We start from the raw sequence: 21,428 nt of genomic DNA on the forward strand, positions 1-21,428 counted from the left end.
GCTCTAGCCCGTACCGGGCCCGCCGGCGCTGCTCTCGGCGCCGCCGCCGCCGCTGCTGTTGGAGCTGTAGTGGAGCATGGCCCCCAGCATGGTCCAGCCGCCCAGCGAGTACAGCAGCGCCGCCCGCGCGTTCCACACCGCCGCCCGCATCCTTCCCCCCCCCCCCACACGCAGCAAGGCCCGCGCTCATTGGCCGGGCGCCGCCGCCAATCGGATGGGGCGGGGCGGGGCGAGAAGGGCAGGGCGCGCATGCGCCGTGGCTGCGGGGATGGGGGGGCGGGAGCAAGAGGAAAATGGCGGCGGGCAGGCGGCGGCCGCCATTACAGAGAGGCGAGCTCGGGCGGGAGCTGTGCGGCTGAGGGGGGGTGAGGCGATTGAGTCCGGCAGCAATCTCATTGCGAGAAGGGCTGGCGTCCAGGCCCTGCAGTGAGGCAGAGGCAACGCTTCGGCAGTCCAACGCCGTTCTCAAAAAGCACGGGTTGTACATCTCGACCTGCTCCCTGCACCCCTCAAAGCGGCCTCCTTTAGGACTTGTTCTGCACGGTCTTGCACCTCAAAATAATTTTCCATAGCACATACGCACCCCCCAGGGTTAGGTTTTCAAAAATGAGAAGGAGGTAGGCCCAGGCCATTGCTCACACAGCAGTATTGGAGGTAGTGATACCTAAAGGCAGATTTTATGTAGTTAATAAACGGTTAAATCTTCTTTTAAAGAAGAAATGTAGCTGTGTTATGTAGTTAATAAATGGTTAAATCTTCTTTTAAAGAAGAAACGTAGCTGTTCTATCAACCATCCCAAATGGTTTCAAGGACTTGGTAAGATAAGAAAGGATGTCTGTGGCCCTGAGGACGTGGTGACCTGAGACAGGGATGTGATAAATATGGACATTGTCTGGCACACAGGTGGTAGCAGGGACATCATTAGTTTTAATGAGCAATTAAGCAGTTGGCATGTTTTGCCAATATGAAAAGGGAGCCAAAGGACAGGTGAAGAAGACTGAGGAAGAAATGACCCTCACTCAAAATGAGGACCACCAGAAGGCACAACTACGCATGCCCAAAAGCTTATGTAAATGAATTCTCAGAAATGTAATGAATTAATGAATATACTAATGTTTTCTTGGAATTACATGCCATAGGTATACCTGTTGTGTATAGATCTAATTTGACAACAGGATTTGTTGCACACAACAGGAGGAGCTATCCCCTGTACACCCGGTGCTGCAATAAAGAACACCTTCTTTCTAAACTTTAAATTGAGTCTTAGAAGGTTTTATCTGCCGGTTTGTGGTAACAGTAGCACTAAATGGCAATGCTCTTACCCACTTTTATTTTTCATTAATACAGTCCCTGGTCGCTAAAAGACACCTTTTAAGAACACACAGCATTAAAAATTAAGCTAAAGGCTGTTAAAATCTGTATTGGCTAAAACATTCTTTAGCTCTAGTTACAATGTAGAGTAAACAGAATATAGACAAAAGGGAATACAAATAAATTAATATCTAGAAGGGCCAAGTAAAAAACTCTCCCCAAATATTTATTTCATTTCATACTTAAAAACCTTAATCTAAAAAGAGAGAAAAGGAAATGTAAATAAATGCTCTGCTTCTGTCAACATGATCTATGTGGTAACTCTTCCGTTCTTGCTTCTCCATTAGATCAAAGTCATGATGCACTTGAAACTGCCAGCTTTTTCAGATGGTCCATGAACACCTGGAGACTCACATCATCTGTCAAGATTGGTGCTCCCGATTCCTGCGTAAAAATAAAGAAATGAGGAGCTTAAAGTAGTGGTGTTAACACTGGGGACTAACTGAAAGCAAATCAGAAGTCGAAGTCGGCACTCTGAACTAATTGCCTGCTGAATCAACCACCTTTTTTGCTGCAAAGGACAGATCTCTAGTGGAAAGATGCTTCTCTCTGCGCTAGAGGATGGTGTCAGTGCTGTTGCCAATCTGAACAACTGGAAAAAAGAAATTAGCTCCTTTCTAAAGCATTAGGAATTTTGCTGCCCCAAGCTCTACACACACAAGGTAAAGAAAAAGGATATAAAAGTCCGGATTCTCAGACAAATTAGATCTTTATGCATCCATACACTAGTTAATTTTTTCCTGAATACAAAATACACCGTGACCTAAGAGTTTTAAATCATATTTGTAGGGAAGGATACATTTCTTTTATAAATAGGGAAGATAAATTTCTACATTAGGTCATCCTCTAAGAGCATATTCTACATCAAATTAGCTGCTTCCTTCAGTAGCAGCTACCACAGAAAATTCTGCTCTTCCTGTGCCCCAGTGTAGCTGGGATACAGGAAGGGAGATGGAAGGGGCAAAGCACTCCTTGGGGAGACCACTTGTCTCCTGCCATCAAGCTGCTGAGGTACTGAGCTCCTCTGGCAGCACCTCCACTTGGACAGCCATTCCTTGGATCCATTGAGAAAAGGCCCCAAAGCCAACTGGATTTTGCTGAAAATCTGGGGGGATTCAGTACAAGAACAGGAACACGAGTTTAGTCATCCAGGGTTGAAAACTGTTCTGATCTTACTGTCACCTAGTGCTCCCCGCCAGCACTGTTTATCTTATCAACAACAGGTTGAATAAAAATCCAACCTGCCTAAGCTTTAGAGACAAATCTAATCAGTTCTGTCTTTTAAAATGCAACCATTATTGCAGTCTCAGCTGGTAATTCTGTTATCAGATTCCTTTGGTACACAGAAATAACCCTCTTTCCTTGCACCATGAAGCACTGCTAAGATTTTCAAACCCAGTCTGCAAAAAGCTCTTTGGTAAGAAAGAGAGGACGAATGGAACCTGCTCAGGGTTTGTGGCCACGTGGCCAAGCAGGATGGCTACTAGACAAATCCATAAATGTACATTTCACAGCATTCTCAAACAGCAGCAGCTCTTCCATTGCTTACCTGTCCCCAGGCATAGAGGTTATTGTGGGTCTGAGAAGGGTTCACTTTAGACAAGAGGAACCGGGCCTATCGAGACAAAACATCAGAGAAATAGTTATGTAAAATGGCAGAGCTGTCAGCTCTCTTGAGACTTCTATAGACCATGACTAATGATGTTCCTCTGCTTTTACAAACGAGGTGCTAATTTAACTTAAACAAGTTTCAAGCCCACAAACAGCCCCAGCTCCACAGACAACTCGTCTCCAGGGGGCACAGAATGCTCTGCTACAGCAAGTGGTGCTGGCCTGGCAGGGCAACCACGGTTCCACACCACAGGGGCACGTCCCCAGCACTGCCTCATCCACTCCTCGGAAAAGAGGTCAGTGGAGAACCCAGCGTAACACGGTCACACCAGAAATTAATACCAAATCTTTGTTCTGGAACGTCAGTTCCAGCCTCTGCACAGCTACAAACAAGCCAGACACAGGAAGAGAAAAAACAGGAACTATTTTACATCCTCCTTTGGCATCTGAGAACAAAGGAACAGATGGTCAATCACTCAGCGTAACTTACTGTCCTAGCAAGCTAATTGCACTCCCTGTCTTGGGTAAATTTAGATACATAGCCAAATCATTTCCTTTCCTCCTCTTTGGGGGATAAAAAGATAATTAAGCTGGCTTTTTCATGTTGGTATTTTTTTTCTCCCTGATTTCAAAACCAAATCCAGTGAGTGATTTACTCATTAAAAGACAACATTGTAGTAAGAGCTCCTGAGAAAGTATGCAAGCTGTATACTTTGAAAAGCTAAGTTACCACTGTATTTAACTTGTAGAACCATCCTTTCAGTAGAGCAGAAAAAGACAAGTATTTGCTCCGTTCCACAACAGAAAGAGTTCCTCGATAAACCTCCTTACCTGGCTGCCCCCGTGTTCCGTGTGGACGTAACGCGGCATCGGGAATCGAGTCTGCAAGATTTCCTGGGCGTCATCCAGCGGGGCTTGCAGCAGGTGCTTGAAGTTCTCATATTCAGGCATGTCTTGGTAACCCGCTTTCTGCCACTGGGCAATAGTCTGTGGATGGGGCAGGGAGGAATTAAAAAACAACAGAGATGTCTGCAAGCCTTCCCAGAAACACAAAGCATTTATAAATCGCTGACAATTTCAGTCTGTCTTGGTCTTAAATGGAGCAGCCATTGCCTTACAGCATTACCAAGGTACCTAACAGTGTGCACCTAACAACTGCTCTCTACACGCACAGATCACAGAATCACAGAATCTTCTAGGTTGGAAGGGACTTTAAAGATCATCTTGTCCAACCATCAACCTAACTGACAAAAATAGACACCCACACAACAAACAAGGAGCATCATCACTAAACCATACCTCCCAGCACTACATCAACCCGTCTTTTGAACACCTCCAGGGATGGTGCCTCAACCACCTCCCTGGGCAGCCCATTCCAATGGCTGAGAACCCTTTCAGTGAAAAAATTTTTCCTAATATCCAGCCTGAACCTCCCCTGGCGTAACTTGAGGCCATTTCCTCTTGTCCTGTCGCCTGTGACTTGAGAAAAGAGACCGACCCCCACCTCTCTACACCCTCCTTTCAGGGAGTTGGAGAGAGCAATAAGGTCTCCCCTTAGCCTCCTCTTCTCCAGGCTGAATAACCCCAGTTCCCTCAGCCTCTCCTCATAAGACTTATTCTCCAGACCCCTCACCATCTTTGTCGCCCTTCTCTGGACCCGCTCCAGCACCTCAATGTCACACTTAGCTCTTCCTTTGTCTAAATTTTACCCAGTTGCTGAGTGTCTTGCTCTGCAACAGCAGGTAGAAACTGTTCTACGTGGGGTGTTCAGTCCCTGGAGGGGTTCAAGGCCAGGCTGGATGGGGCTTTGAGCAACCTGGTCTGGTGGGAGGTGTCCCTGCCCAGGGCAGGGGGGTTGGAACTCCATGATCTTTAAGGTCCCTTCCAACCCAAACCGTTCTATGATTCTAAGATTTATTTCATTGATGACTCAAGCGTTCAACTCCTGTCCACATCAATCAACCTCTGCTCACTGCTCAAAGAAAATAAATCCTATATGGAGTGAAGTTGGGAGCTCGTAATGGAGCCGCCACAAGATATTGTGCCAAACTGTGAGAATTCCAATAGCAGTCGTTAAATGAAGTAGCTTAGTTCAAAAACAAAGGGAATGGCTAAATGCCTCCCCAGAAGCTTTCACTAATAGGAATGTCTGACCATAAACTAAGATGGGTTTATTTAAATTACTCTAATTTGATGCCACATTTAGAGAGGAAAAAAAACGGATGGGGGCCACTCCCCAAGAAGGACTATAATGGATATGAGGAGGGGGAAAGGCATCAAAGAACAGGGAATTTTTCAGAGAAAAATGTGGAAAGCCAGCTTCCTCTTCATCCCTTACCCCGCAACTGCTGGAGGGTGTGAGACATTTCCATGCTGCAGCTACAGCAGCATACCAGTCTCTTACTGGTCCTGACAGGACTGAAATACGGATCCTACAGGGCTGCACCCTGAAGAGGCACTGGAAAGCCACAGTTTTGCATGCTGGTATAAATCTGAATGTTCAGTACCTGACGCAGGCAAAGTGGTCTCAGTCATGATGGAAGGAATATAGGAAGAACTGTCAAAAATGTCCAATGTTTAAAAGCAAAAACTGGAAAAGTTTGTAACTGATTTATTTAAGAGCAGCAGTATTTTAAGTGGCAAAACCCAGCAACCACATATCTGAAAAATCAAACTGCAGCTCTCTGCCTTGCTTAGTTTCAAGTTTCTCTGTCCTTTTCCAGGCATGGTAAGGGACCATCTTCGTTACCAAGCTAACATGACAGCTATTCCTCAATGCAGAGCACATCCTTAACGATTCCAGTAGGATTTTTTTTGATAACTGGGACAGTGAGGAGATTGTATTAAAACCAGCAGCATTTATATGATGTCATCATGCTAGCATGGGCTTTGCCAGCAGCTCTTTTTATACTAACAGTGACACTGTCTGCGTGCGTGGCAGGAGGGAAAGAGTGCAAACAGAGAAAGAGAAGGTATTTGTCCATACCTCACCAAGGTAGATAACTATCTGGAAGAAAGTATCCATCAGTAGGATTCTGTCAGGAAGAATACTGCTGCTGTCCAAAAGCACTGGCTGGGGAAAATAAAGGAGAAAGTCAGGCATCACAAAGCCCTCAGAACTGTCCTAACCTTCGTGGTTGGCCATGCTCAGCCCTGCCCATATGGACACAACTCCACCAAGAGCTGCTCAGTCCATGTGAAGGCCTTGCAGAGCGCGGTCGGTCTCCTGCAGCATCACTGCGGGGAGCAGCAGGTTATCAGCCGCTGTACAAAGTGCAGGATACGAGAGAACACTTTCTATGGCCACCCAAGTTTAATTTGGAGTGATCTCGAACAAAACTATCTCAAGAAGAATAAGGAGTAACATAAACTCCGGCAAATGCTGCCAAGGTGGTTTCAAAGTGTCACTGCAGCAGCTCCTGCATTTCTTTCCTGCCAGAGAAAGAGCTCTCGGTATAAGGGAATCCATGTCTGTCCATGGAATATTTGCACATAGTTAAACACTGCTCCATAAACACCTCAAAACAAGCAGCTGGTGAGAGATTATGACCTGGACAGGCTGAGAGTTGCTGATTTACGGAGTGGAGACAGCAGCCTCTGGCAGAGAAGCAAAAATGACACTGACAGCCACAATATTCACCAGATGTTGGGGGGCTGTGTCTTGGCAGGGGGGCAGGAGGAAGCGGAGATGATGTTTTTTGGAGGGTTTTTTGGCATTTTTGTCTTTTTTTAACCAAAGCTGTAAGCTTACTGAAAACACAATTCATATTTTACATTGCCCCACCTCATCCTTTAATAATTACCTTGATTTAAAAAAAATACATAGGGGCCTTTTTGCTGAAATAGTGATACTCTTGACTAAATGCTCATTATTTTGGATTGATCCAACTCTTGTTGTTGAACAGGGACTCACCTCAGGAGGTCCATGGAAAGAATAAGCATAAAGGATGGGCTGGATCATAATGAGAGACTGGGTTAGATCTTGCCTAGCAAAGTGGTGACGGTAGTAAGAAGATTCATCTGGACTGTTGTTGAAGACCTGCAGGAATGGGGAGCGCCGCAGATGGAACATGAACTGCACCAGAAGGAGGAGTGAGAAGAGGAATGTTAGGAAGTCACCAACACTTCTGCAACCACGTCCAATCTTTCTGAACAGTTAATTCTTATTAACTCCTCGGAGTTCTTCCCTAACCAGTCATTTGCAGAACCAACCCTCCAAATTAAAAAAAGCATCTGTTTCTCCCCTCTTGAATTTGATAAACAGCACGAGATGTTTTATCATCACTCTCCCTTACCCTTGCCCACTTCTCCTGCACCTGTGGGAAGTGAAGTTCTTACCTGGGGATACAGAGAAAATGATTCTGACAATCTGAAGGAGTTGGGATCATCTTTGTTGTATTGTCCAAATTTCTGACACTGTTGGAAGCAAAATGGATACTTTGGTTATTCTCTCTTTTTTTGGTGTTTTGGGGGTGGTGTTTTTGGTTTTTTTTAAGAATTAACACTTTTATTTTGGAAGGGTGTTCTTTTGGTTCTTTTTAAACAGAGCAACCAAGGCATGAAAGTGACAATAACACATAATATAAAATTATGGCACTGGTTTCTGTATCTTACAGGAATGAGAGTGATGATTTGATCTTTTTATGTATGTTTATATATATATTATACCTAGATTTGAAATTTTCTAAGAATTAAAGAAACAGTGCTTCTAGTACTGCCCATTTTTTTCCATTAAATCAAGGGTACAGCATTATACCCAAGTACTTTGTATGCTACGAAACACTTCAGCAGCAACTCTACTTGCTTCTAGAGCAGCAGCAGCCTGGCATTTCACCAACTGCTTCATTGAAAATAAGAAGCATCAATGGTTTCACCAATTTAGCTCTAAATGACTGCAATCATTTCAGCATGCAGCATGCCTATGTGTGTTTTGGTGCTCAAATCTTTATTTGATACTGGCCCTGTTTTTTTCTGTGTCTGATGTGCTGTATCTGTTAGTATCAACTCCACACGGGCGTTTGGACAAAGCCAGAACCAATCCAGGCAATTCAAGCTTGTGAAATTCAAAGGAGGAATATGAAGTTGCAGAAGTGATTACTCCCTGAACTCGGCACCACTGAGCCCACATCTGAATGCTGTGTCTAGTTTGGGGCTCCCCAGTGCAAGACAGACATGGATAGATTGGGTTGAGTTTAGCAGAGGCCACCAAGCTGGTCAGGGGCTAGAACACCTTGTATAAAGAGAGAGGCTCAAGAAGCCTGGTGAAGAATGGGATCAGGGAGTCACAGCACTGTCTCCAGCTACCTGTCAGGTGGCTGGAGAAATGGAAATTCTGATAGGGGCAAGGGGGAGAAGGAAGGGGGAGAAGGAAGGGGGAGAAAAAGAAGGGGGAGAAAGAAGGGGGAGAAAGAAGGGGGAGAAAGAAGGGGGAGAAAGAAGGGGGAGAAAGAAGGGGGAGAAAGAAGGGGGAGAAAGAAGGGGGAGAAAGAAGGGGGAGAAAGAAGGGGGAGAAAGAAGGGGGAGAAAGAAGGGGGAGAAAGAAGGGGGAGAAAGAAGGGGGAGAAAGAAGGGGGAGAAAGAAGGGGGAGAAAGAAGGGGGAGAAAGAAGGGGGAGAAAGAAGGGGGAGAAAGAAGGGGGAGAAAGAAGGGGGAGAAAGAAGGGGGAGAAAGAAGGGGGAGAAAGAAGGGGGAGAAAGAAGGGGGAGAAAGAAGGGGGAGAAAGAAGGGGGAGAAAGAAGGGGGAGAAAGAAGGGGGAGAAAGAAGGGGGAGAAAGAAGGGGGAGAAAGAAGGGGGAGAAAGAAGGGGGAGAAAGAAGGGGGAGAAAGAAGGGGGAGAAAGAAGGGGGAGAAAGAAGGGGGAGAAAGAAACAAAGGAAAAAAAAAAATTGCAGTGACCGTGATCAAACATTGGAATAGGTTGTCAAGAGAAGAGAAAATCTTAAAAACTCAACTGAACTAGAAGATCTGGAGCAATCTGTTGTAACCTCAAAGCTGGCCCTACTTTGAGGGGGGGTGGGAAGAGTTGAACCAAAAAATTGGTCCCTTCCCACCTGCATTAGTCTGTGTTTCAGTATCACATCTTTAATATCCAGTTTAACCCTTTCAGGATGATGGATCATACTGGCTTCTGAGCTGTTGTGTCCTACAACTATGTGACTGTGATCAGAGCACAAATGAAGAAGGTCAATCTGGAAAAGAACGGTGTCTTCATTTCCAGAGAGCATTTTTACTAAAACCAAGAATGCACCCAGCTGCAGCCTATTGGTCTTACCAGTCTGATCAGCTGTCTGTCCAGCCATCGCAGAACATCAGGTCCCTCCTCAGATTCAGCCCTGTACACTCCCAGTCGTGCCATCAGCACAGCAGCTGCTTCCTGGTCAAACGCCGCTTCTATATGCTGGAGTTGACTCTGTGCATCTGCCCAGCTATAGGGTGAGTAAAGGGTTAGCCCTACGTGCCTTCACCTTCAGCAAAACCCAAACCAGATTCAGCCTCTGCTGCCAAAGCGTGCAACAAAATGCTAGAAAAATCCCAGAGTGGCCCGCAGCTTCAGTTTCTGCCATTCTGCCAAAAAACTGGCACGAGGTACTCACTTTCTGGCTATGGTGGTGACACGGATGCGTTTCTGCGTACTGGAGTGTTGATACTGAGTGACAAACTGCACTGCCCCTCTGCCTCCCTGAGGTATCGGTGCGTTGTGCTGCAAATGAAATAAGGTAAGCCTTCAAAACAGGCTCGCTTTTCCATAACTCCATAACTCCATACACTACGGAGAACTCCAGGGCACCACATGAGCAATCACACAGTAAGTACAAGCTAGGGATGGACCAGAGAAGAGAGACACATCTGTTGGCGTTGTGTTTTCCAGCAGCCCTCAGAGCTAAGTGCTGCTGGGCCCATTTAATGTTGTGCCTGATACTTCCTCAGCTTGTCCCTTAAAGGATGGCACCAACTTACCATCTCTACAGCCATGAGCACAAGAATGACAGTACAAGGTCTGAGTAAAGGTCCTGCGAGTCCACCATCCTATTTCCCAACAGTAACAAGCCCACACAGCAGAAGACAAAGAGAGAAGACAAAGAAGCACATATATGGAATAGAATTCCTCTGGGGTGGCCTTCCTAGCTTCCAGCTGCCACACGCTCAGAGATTTCCCCAGCCCAAAGTTGCTTCTGAGCCACCAAGTTATTACAACTTGGAGGAGCAACTCCTCAAGAATTTGAAGGTATTCATACGCTCGTTCTCCACAGCACCTACTGGCAAAAAGACAATTGCTTCTTTGTTAAATAAACACTGTAGGAAGACAATGAAAGAATGTAGGGTTTGTACAGAACAAAAATATTGGGCAATTTAGGCATATGAAAACAACCTCTGAGATTGTTTCTTTGGCACAGAACACTCGGCTGCTTTGCAACCATCCATCTGCAACACAGGGGATGTCATAGCATTTCCTGGCCCTGTTACAAACAAATAGTTTGATGTATAAAAAAGATGACCAAAAAAAAAAAAAAAAAAAACCCGAGAAGCCAGGACTGACCTGATTTACCACTTCAAAGTAAATGGCCAGAGTTGTGCTGGGATCCAGACTACAGATTTTCCATTGAGATGTTCCTCCAATTCCAAGCTCCTGCACAGAATGGAAAAGAAGGCAGCATTTTTGACTCCAGCAGCATGGAACGGAAGGTTACGTTGTTATGTTTGATTCTGATCAGAGGTACAACCTACAGCAAGCCTTCTGGATTTCTTATCTTTTGGGTGTGAATGAAATTACTGAAGGACACACAATTCAAAGAAAGCCTGGTGGGGTGAGAATTTAGTCTAGGAAAGACTGCCTTTTCCTTGGGATGTTTCCAAATGGTTCTTCTCGTTGAAAACTGACATTCTAGCTGAGCTGTAGGTTTAGACAGAAGCTTCGCCCTGGTTATTTACTTCTTTATTAAAGATTTTTCCAGGTTGGAAACTTACATTTTCAGAGACACACGGCCCTTTAGCATTCAGGGATATGCATGGTCCAATAGCTCCTGCAATTTTCAGCTCCCTAGAGGTCTAAAAGAAGGTTAAAAAAGTTGTTTGGTTGGTTTGTTTTTTAAATCAAGTCAGTCAAATAGCATACACACAGACTACATGAGTTGCTCAGCTTTGATCAGATGATGGCATAGCATGGCATCTCTGAGTACTTTCCCAAATCACCTACTGCTACAATTAGTGAATGTAAGAGAATCTACATAGCCACATTTTAATAACAAAGACATTATTTGCACTGGCCCAAGAAATGTTCCTTGCTGAGTGAAAAGAGGCTGAGCTCAGCTGCTTTTTTTCTTTTTTTTAAAAAAAAAAAACCACACAAATTTAACAAGCTTCCAAATAAAAATCTCTCTGCTCACTCCAGTGTGGTCTCTCTTTCAAAACAGGCACCACAACTGACCTCAAACACGTAGAATTTTCTACACCCCAGATACTTAAATCAACTTTTGAATAAACAGCACTTGTATTTCCCAGTTAATGTCATTCAATGAAACTAATCTCTCACCTTCACGTCCAAACTCGCACCGAAAGCCATCCGAAAATCCCCATTGTACCCTTTGTTAAACACCCGCTGGAAGGTCTGCTTGAAGAGAGAAGTGTTGAAGGAGTCTCCCATCACCATGTGTCCTCTGGGAAAGAAGAAACGGTACACGAGGGAACTGAAGCAACTGGGAACTAGATGTGGATCACAAAGGATACACCCCTCCAACTCTCATGCACGCAAACACATGCAGAAACTGTTTTAAAGCATGCTGGAATTCACACGAGGGAATGCAGATTCATGGATGCCTCCTCCAAAGCCAGACAAGTTAATGCTCTATCTTCGCCAGCTTGCTTTCTCAACTGTATTTCTTGCCTTCCCTTTAGCTGCCTTAAAAGCGCTCGATGTTCCTTCAGCTAGAAACATCTCAACTCAGGAAAGAGCCTGCTTCTCCTGCGCAGGGCCAGAACCACCCACGCTACAGACAGGATGGCACGAGGACGGGTACATGGGTCTGGGCTGTGCCTTCCCCAAGTGCCTTGGTAAAGCCAAACCTGACCATACAGAGCTTAGTAACGCAACCAAAGGGTCAAAAAATCCCTCTTCTGCTGAGTGATTCCTTACAAACCCCTTGCATTTGCTCAAAACCATCCTTTGACTCCCTTGACGCAGCAGATTTTAAATGGCCAGTGAGACAGGCTGAGCCCAGTTTAGCACACAGCCTTCCTCACAGAAACCGTGAGGTTTTCAGCAATATGGAATGCAGACATTTTCCCCTCAGAGACGTCACTTAAAAATAGATCCAGGGACACCACCTCTATTCCCAGGAAGTGTAATGACAGGACAAGGGGAAACGGTTTTAAATTGGAAGAAAAAAGATTCAGATTAGATCTCAGGAAGAAATTTTTTACTATGACGGTGGTGAGACCCTGGACGAGGTTGCCCAGGGAAGTTGTGGCTGCCCCATCCCTGGAAGTGTTCAAGGCCAGGCTGGATGGGGCTTGGAGCAACCTGGGCTGGTGGGAGGTGTCCCTGCCCATGGCAGGGGGGGTGGAACTCGATGATCTTTGAGGTCCCTTCCAACCCAAACCATTCTATGATTCTATGACACTGAGAATCCCCGGAGAAAGCGCACGTGAGTTGTTAGGCGGAGAAAATCTGGCACCGAGAATCCCCGGAGAAAGCACACGTGAGTTGTTAGGCGGAGAAAATCTGGCTCGCACAAGGCAAGCTTCTACCCACCACGCCTGAGGCTCTGCTGTTCTGAGGGCACTTCAGTCATGCACAGACCACCAAGCACAGCTTCTCTATCCCATAAATTCTGGAAAGAATACTTGCTATCTCTCAAGGAGGCAGAAGGCATTCGCAAAAGACATGTTGTGCCATGCTTTAGAATACCTTTCTCAAAGCAGGACATGGAGTTTTCTACCAGCAGTGCTAATTCACATGCTGTTTTGAGACTTCAGAAATGTGGACTGGGATCAGGGGAGGTTTGCCATATATATCCTGGCAAATTCAAACCACAGTTTAGAACAGCATGATGGAAATCTCACCCTTTTGCCCCGACAGCAAACTTTTTAAGGCTTTCTGAACCGTTCTCCCCCTCAAAAGAAAATAAAAAGTACAGGTTCCAACTTTGTGCTCTCCTGCTCTGAACGTACCCGGTGAGGTTTGCACAGCACTTCATCTCTAGCAGCCCAGTCTGATCCAGGGCGCAGGCGTAGATGTCGATGCAGTGCCCGTTGGCCGCAGTGCGATTCGCCAGCGTCTCGTAGTGCTGGGGGAAACAAGCAGAGTGTTTAGGATGCCACAATGGGCCATTTTTCTACTGCTCTCCAGCTGAGGCCAACAGGTGAAACACAAGGTAAAATGAAGCAATTAGGAGTGCTGTAGTAACTCATCAGCTGTTTGCTCTTACTGCTCTGGTGGAGTACGCTTCTCCCTCCTCAGATGTTTGCATCTGGATGAGCTCGAGTTGCACGTCACAAATACAAAGGTTTGCACAAATTGCACGGGATCTTCATCTGTGATAACTCAGTGGGAACCCAAAGGCTTCCAGTGGCAGGTAAGAGAACTGCCTCCTGTCATACTGCTTCCTCTAAGCTGACAGGCACATTTCATGCCTGATATTTGAACTATTTTAACTGTCATTTCATACACTAGAAAGACAAAGGAGCCTTTCTGGAGGTGCCTAATTCTCAGAAGATAGGTTTTTGCCTCTCCAGAAGGAAATAAAATAATGTTAATGAAAAAATTCTTCACCCACCATCATCTAAGAAACAACATTGAAATACTTCTCTCTCACAGAAGCTACAAGACTGTGCTAGACAAGTCACCAGGAGGAAGTGTTTTTCATTCTTCCCTTGACTGTTCTCACAGTTTAATGTACACAAAAGATTCAGACACTTCAAGGACAAACATACAAATATCTGGACCTACTGTTCCCACATCAAGAGAATGGAATATGTTTGCTCCCTGGGGAAGGACACTGAGCAGCTGTCAACATAGCAGTTTACGTAGGTTTGTGTAAGGTCCTTCCTCCCCATTTAGTATTTTGACACAATATTCAGCTTTGTTTTTAAACACACCCAGCAGACACTAGCACATACTTTGGTGGCCTTCTTCATGAACCTTGCGTTGTCCTTCTCTATGTCGTGCCAAGAGCGGATGGGTGTTTTCAGTTCATCTCCTACCACCATGCCCGGTCCTTGTGTTGGTGGCCCACCCGTAAATAGCATTATTCTGGCCCCTGTGTTTGGAAATGTGCCCTAAAATGAAAATACAGAATTATATCAAAGAGAGAAAAAAAAAAGGGGGGGGAGGGGGCAAAAGGGGAGAGGCTGATTAAACGGCAACAGTGCTATCTTTAGAGAAGCATCTGAATGTGCTTCTGCAACATCGTTAGGGACCTGTTTCTGCTGAAGGCTGATCTGACAAATAGCGATGCATTTCCTGAGTCACAGCACTCTCAAGTTTAGACTCAAGCTACGTCAAGTTTCATGTCTTCATAAGAGGAAGCAGGAAGTTTCTGTTCTTTTGACTTCCATCTTTACTTACTTTATCCGAGATGACCCTCAGATAAACCAGTGCGTAGTATCACCTCCACACGGCGATACACACAGGAATTGAGGACCTTTAATCACCTGCATATTTTACCATTTAGATGTAAACTCTCAGCCCACTCTACACCACTTGGTGCTAATTCGTGTCAAACGTTAGCAGAGACAAATTGCACCTCTGCAGCCCAACATAACTGGGCCAGAGACCAAGCTGGCACCTGCACGTCTCAGCAAAGACTGCCCAGTGCTTGCTTTGACCAGCTCATCTCAAAAAAAACCCAACAGCACTAGGAGTACCTCCAATAAGCCAACAGCAATGGAAAGAGCTACTCCAGTGGAACGTAAAGGCCTCTTTCCTTGGGTCACTGGCCATGGGTCCCTTTGCAGTTCTCCGAGCAGATCTGTTAAGTTCATGTCAATCTTATGTACTGGCTGCAGAAACCTGCAAAAATTCAAATAAAATGGTTTTCCTGCTTTTAAGTTCTTTCAGTTTAGAGAAGAAAGAGTCTCTTTGTTCCTGGCACACACAAATCACACTGAGATAGCGATCAGAAGCAAAAAGTCACGTGGCATGTTCCCTTACATCCAGACTTTCCAAACTAAAAGGCCTGTTCAAAATAAATAAAAAAAAATAAAAAAAAAAAAATCAAAGCAAGACATCAGGAACTGACAAGAAGGCAAAGTCACATAAAGCATAGGAAAGAACTTCAATAGTGACCTAGTCCACCAAGATGCAGCAGAGCTGCCACTGAAGAGCTGAGAAAGAGAAAACTGTATTCGACAGAAGCAAATACAGCTTTACTGTTCAGTGGTGACTGCCTGCCTGTTAATCATTTTTTGGACTTGCTGGGTCAGGGGGCAGGAGGTGGTACGTAGAGTGTTATGCATAGACCAGACCACCATTGGCTGGTCAATCAAATAGACAGGCTCTCACTCCAAACAACTCCTGAGCAATACGCTTTCCAAAGACAGCTACTCTGTTTTTCAAGCAGAAATCTACCCTGAATGGCAATCATGTCCTTGCAACTGCAAAACCAAGATACTATAGAAGTCTAATACACTGCCTGCAGCTCTAGAGTATCCCATCCATATGCATCACTTGATGTAGGGAAATAATTGTGACAAGACAGTACCATTGAAATCTTCTTACAAAGACTCCTCTTGGGAAACCCAGGTTTAGAAACGCGACCCCAGTGGGGCATAAAACATCTGCCCTGCTTTTCTGCTGTGCTGTTGCAGCTTACCTGCTTGAAATAACAGGTTGCTCTGGAGTTTGAAGAGGTCTTCCCTGTTGAATGGGGACGGCTGGCCTTGAAAGCCCAAGCATATCCTAGAGAAAAGAAAAAAAGGTGGCAGAGGAGATGTACTATTCAAACACTAAACATCTTATTTCAGCAGTGTACCCCGTAGCCTGCAATACTGTAGCATTAAATACATTAATATCTGTTAAATTATTGATCTTTGAACTTCCACTAGGAATGGATCAGTGGGTCCCTTATGCGAGATACACAAACTCTATCTTGGACAAGCTTCCAATGAATTTACAAAAGCAAAAATGCAGGACAGATATCGGGAGGGAAACAGGCTAACAGTTAAGAGCACTGGAGTCTCCTTCCTCCCCCAAGAGCCCAGAGCTTGAAAAGACCAGCAATGGTGTCAAGAGAGCTAACAGGAACAAGCCACTGGCCTAACAGATGGCCGAACATACCTGAATTTGCTTAGCTGTCAGGTCCTTTGTGCCCCTAAACACGTAGCTCTTGGAAATGCCTTCACAGCTCAGCTCGTGAACCTGGACCATTCTCCCGAAAGTGATGAGCCCCACCAGAGCATCGGCAGGCAGCAGACTTAGGGACATCTGGAGGGACTCCTTCAGCGCCTGCAAGTCCTCCTCTTCCAAGCATGTGTCGACAACATACAGGAAGATCAATGGCGTCTGCGGACCTCGCTAACGTGGAAAGAGATGGATTTACTAAGCGCGTGCATATGCCAGGTGACATTTTATAATGCTGGAGCCAAGGAATAAAACGAGTCCTATCTTAAGCACCTTGCGGAAATGTTATTTATTTGCATCACCTTAAGTAAATCTAATGCATACCTAAGCTGTCACAAACAAGACAATTCCGGAGGCTTCAAACTTGTCTATGATTCACTTACCTGCACTATATATTCAATTGTTGAAAACTGGGGCATAAGCTCTGCTGGCTGATTGACTTCCGATATGCCTGCATACGCTGGAGGGAACTGAAAAAGAGAACAAAAAATCAGGACAAGGAAGTTTCAGGACAGAAATGTAGGGCCCTACTCTGCAGTATGGAGGCTGCCCTGCTCATGATGTGGTTATTCAAATCTTTAATTACTGCCACTGCACTAACCTGATTAATTCATGCCAGGAGACCCATACTGCTGTTTTCCTAAGCACAGACAACTGGCCAGCAGTAGGGACAACTGCTCAACCCAGTGTAAATAAAAGGTAGGACAAAAGCAGCAACTATGCATTAGGTGAAATTCGTGTAGACACACACCAGTTTCTGATGGCAAAAGTCTACTCAAATCTAATTCATTTCATACTCAGTAAGAACAGTAAATGACAAGTGCAAAAACCACACTGGAAACATGTGGCACAAAGTAAGATTTTTATCTCCTTCCTGTGCCCTGCATCCTGGTAAAATCACTGGCAAAGTGGAACTGAAAATAGAGAAGATGTCAGGTAAAAGAGGCCCATTATGCTTGGGCCTGGGTTCAGCAAGACAAAAAGGCCAAGAGAGGGAATCTAGAAAAGTGGAATTTATGCTTAACATCCTTTGCCAGGGGAGGCCATCACTAAAATGTTCACTGAAAAGATGGAAAAGCTGATGCTTTTTTCAACTTACCTGATTTCTCTGGAAACAGAAGTTACAAGCCCAGAGCTTGGCCCGATAGTCAACTTGGCTGCAAGGGAAAGATGAGGTATAACTATAGGAACAATTTTACAGCACGGCTTCACAATTATCTGTGCTGGTTCACACCACTGAGGAAGAAACAGAATATCAAACACTCCAACTTGAATGACAAGAGTTTTAGGGATTCAGACTCTTGTCCTGTTGCCAGAACGTCCATTAGCTCATCCAGCCCTGCCACGTCCAGGCGTGATGGACCACTGACAGCTCTCCTGAGCTTAGCCTTTGGCAGAGAAAGACTTGGATCTAATCATTCTTTCACTGCACCTGGGCTTATCTCAGTCACCTTATTGTTTGTACAGCTGTAGCACACAGGTATTCCAGTCACAGAGCAGCAGGAGCCATTCACCCAGATCCTGCACAAACACTGAACAAACAGGCTGCTCCCTGCTCCAAAGAGTTTGCTCTCCTCAGCCCGTTACAACATCCTGTAACTGCTGGTGCAGCAAAGCCTGGCCACATTCACATTTCATGGGCTTGATCTCTTCTTACTTCCTCTTCCTGGCCTTCCTTACTTTTTCTCAGCCCAACGCTATGTTCCGACTACATATGAATTCTATAAATCACACTACGTATAAATCATCACACGGGCGAGATTATTTGTCTTAACTTCTCTGCAAAACTTTGAAGAAAACCTTGATGCTCATACTGAAACTGACCCATAAGCAGTAGGATGTGCAGGAAGCAGGAAACCAAGTGAACATCACACTCCAGAGGAAAGTCTCAGTATAATCAGCACCTTTTTTTATTTTAAGTTTCATCATTCACCACAGAATTCTCCGGGACAGTAAGAGGACTGCCCACTTCCATATCAAACCTGCCTTAACAGCCTCCCCAAGGGCACTCCTCTCTCCTCTGTTTTTGGGAGCTCTAGTAACGGGACAGCATTCAACATATCTCATCGGGCACACAAGGATTTTATCAGATCCATAACATCTAAATGAGCCAAGCACCGGGCAGAGAAAAAGGGGAATAAGGACGTAGTGAAGTTCAGATAAAAATTAGGTACTGTCCAGCCTCTCTTAACATCCCCAGCCAAAAAATTCATACCAGAGTGGGTTGAGCACAGCTTTGCAAGTCGGCCTGCTACAAAGCACCGGTTCATACTGCACAGGCGGCAGGTCAAGACGCTCCTTCAGTGGGGTCAGAAGACAGGCCAGGGGGACGACCATCCTTGTGGCCTCCAGCCTGCTGGAAGGCCACACGTTCCAGCTGAAACGCACTCCATCACGCTCCTCATTTTGCTGGATGAACTCCAGGTACGTCGCCATGGGACTGCAGAAGTTCTGAAAGGACATAAGCAACCACACGTTCAAGCAGCAGTCATCTGTTTGGACAAGAGTCCTGCAAAGAAGGTCAGCAGATCAACTACACAAGGCATCAGGCATTGCAGGACAAAGCCAGTACGATGTAATGAGTTAATCCAATTATCAAATGAACCATGTGACTACATTAATCTCTTCTGTCCAGAGCTCTCATCAACATCCCGGACACTAAACCCCATCAAATCCAATAAAGAAACAAGAAAATCTGACACTCAAAGCCAGAATGCAAGTCTTTTTCTTGTGATCCACATTTAACATCCCAATACCCACTCAGCCTCAGGCTGGCCTCAAGTCAACCCTGCCTCACTCAGGTCAGAAAAGAAAAACAGGTCAGATTTGCAACAACCCTGAGGCCTTTGGCTAAAACCTTGGGGGGAGAAAAGGAGGCCAAGTCTGAGACCAAAACACTCATCGCAAACGTCATCTGTTTGCCAGCCTGCCCTGCTTACAAATGGCACATGACAAAATGGTCAAAAAGGGTCTTTGGCGATTTTAGATACCCTCTGTGTGTGTCCCACTCCCAGGTGACACAGTACCATAAGGGAGAAACTGAGAGTCCAGTAGATTTCCTAAAAGACAGGCTCCTGAAGCAGGGATACCTCCAACACACCAGAGAAGTCACTCTCTGTACTGCCTTACTAAACTCTTCAGAGTAAGATCCAAACAAGACCTCCCAAGGCCATCCTTACCTTTATGTCTCTGAGAAAAGGAAGAACAAGCCTATTGAAAAACTCACTCATCGAACCCAGCCCACAAACACCACGCAGTGCTGGCAGCAATGCAGAGCCAAGAGCAGCAGCACCACCACAACCTGCTCTGGCCAAGGAAACATAAGAGATTCACCTCCGGCTGCAGATGCTCCAGGAGTATCTTACTCCTCATCCTCACTACAGCTGGGAGATTCAGGAGGGCCACAGGCGTGAGAAATCAGAACCATCACCTCCTCCAAAGGAGGAAAAGTTTTGATGTAACATTTTCCTACAGACCTCCAAACTCATCATCACCATTTTCTTTAATCCTTGCAATAAAGGATGTAAATCAGGCTCACGGGCATTGCCCTGTATTTCCACCCCCACCTCTGGATGGACAAACGGAAGGGTTCAGCAAAACATCCCTATCACAAATGGGTCTCTCGGGGTAGAAGTCAGAGCTGAGCTTCCCTGTAAAAGACCCCACACATCAGGACAGCGAGACAAATGCCTGACATCTCAGGTATGCAGCCTGACCGCAGTGCAAATTTACTCTGTGTTCCACCACTCCCCCGCCTCAGGCCAAGCCCCGATTGTCCAGCTGGGTTTGGCATGGGTTCTGGCCCTGCTTTGGGGTCAGGACAGCAGCAGGGGAGGTGTCCCCACCCCAAAGAGAGCTGTGTAGGGCTGTTTTAGGGTGGTGTGCCTGCCCAATCTGTCAGTCCCCCCCACCCCCACCAGCACAGGGCCCTCCGGCCACAGTCCTGCAGTGACTTCCAGGACCCATCCCGGTGGTGGGGAGGTCCCAACGCCCCCGTCCAGGAGAGGACAGACCCTTCCAAAACCTCAGCAGATGCATGGTGGTAGTATTCCAGTTTCTGTATGGGATCTGCTATAGGGCACACTACTGACCCACCCCTCCTGGAAAAGCTATTGGCTCCATAGCAGTGCCATACGGAACGCCACAGATCCCCCAGCTGTCGCACTCGGCACAGCTACAGGGGACACCACAGATCCCTAGTGAAGCCATAGGGGCCACCTCTGACCCCCTGTGCCTCTGGTCCCCAGCACTGCCACAGGGTACAGTACTGACCCCCTGCACTGCTACAGGTGGCATTGCTGACCCCCAGCACAGCCCCAGGGGACACAGCTGACCCCAGCCTTATGCTGTGGGGCACTGACAGGCACCAGCATCCTCAGCACAGGCCCAGGGGATGTTGCTGACCCCAACTCTGCCCTGTGGGACACTGACAGGCCCCAGCACCCTCAGCACAGGCCCAGGGGATGTTGCTGACCCCAACTCTGCCCTGTGGGACACTGACAGGCCCCAGCACCCTCAGCACAGGCCCAGGGGACACGGCTGACCCCAACTCTGCCCTTTGGGACACTGACAGGCCCCAGCACCCTCTGAAGGTGCTGTCAATCCCTGGCACGGACAAGGCTACAGGGGACCCCACTGAGCCCCTGAGCTGCTCTATGGGACGCCGCCGATCCCCACACAACCACTGCTGTAGGGGACACCACTGGGCCTCCCCAGTACACCCCATCGGGGACACCACTGGGCCTTCCCGACCCTCTCTATAGGGGACGCCACAGACCCCCTCAGCCCCCAGGGGACACCACTGACCACCCACACCCCATAAGGGCCACCACTGAACCCGCCAGACCCACCTTCACAGGGGATGCCGCTGACCTTCAGCCCCCTCCCCACAGCCCTCCCTCACAGCGGAGGCCACGGACCCCTTTCCCCCAGGCGCCCCCTCACGGGAGTCGCCACTGACCCCCACTGCCCCCGCTACAGCCGACAACCACCACCCGCAGTCCCCAATCACGGCCACGGGGGGACGGGGACCCCGCGGGAGCCCCCCGCAGCCCCTACCTGCCTGCGCCGCGCCGCTCCCCGCCGCCGCCTCCGCGAGCTCCCAGCAGGC

At 46.8% G+C, this 21,428-nt stretch overlaps 1 protein-coding gene across 3 annotated transcripts; it reads right to left on the reverse strand.

Annotated features, from left to right (window-relative positions):
- Positions 1 to 1,307: 1,307 nt before the first annotated feature.
- Positions 1,308 to 21,428, reverse strand: SEC23B (Sec23 homolog B, COPII coat complex component). 3 transcript variants are annotated; one of them, XM_014962469.1, is made up of 20 exons: positions 21,377 to 21,428; positions 18,534 to 18,769; positions 17,418 to 17,475; positions 16,702 to 16,788; positions 16,256 to 16,492; positions 15,792 to 15,877; positions 14,845 to 14,989; positions 14,098 to 14,256; positions 13,150 to 13,265; positions 11,513 to 11,636; positions 10,948 to 11,028; positions 10,520 to 10,609; positions 9,576 to 9,682; positions 9,254 to 9,407; positions 7,321 to 7,398; positions 6,896 to 7,057; positions 5,969 to 6,055; positions 3,814 to 3,969; positions 2,921 to 2,986; positions 1,666 to 1,755 (listed from the first exon to the last, which is right to left on the reverse strand). In XM_014962469.1, exons 2-20 carry the CDS (start codon positions 18,752 to 18,754, stop codon positions 1,666 to 1,668), a joined length of 2,304 nt encoding a protein of 767 aa, XP_014817955.1. In that variant the 5' UTR covers positions 18,755 to 18,769; positions 21,377 to 21,428. The 3 variants fall into 3 exon arrangements, with proteins under 3 accessions (XP_014817954.1, XP_014817955.1, XP_014817956.1); XM_014962470.1 differs by having other exon boundaries at positions 21,381 to 21,403; XM_014962468.1 differs by lacking the exon at positions 21,377 to 21,428 and having other exon boundaries at positions 1,308 to 1,755.

Source organism: Calidris pugnax, unplaced genomic scaffold (assembly GCF_001431845.1).
Source record: "Calidris pugnax isolate Ruff unplaced genomic scaffold, ASM143184v1 scaffold147, whole genome shotgun sequence".
NCBI lineage: Eukaryota > Metazoa > Chordata > Aves > Charadriiformes > Scolopacidae > Calidris > Calidris pugnax.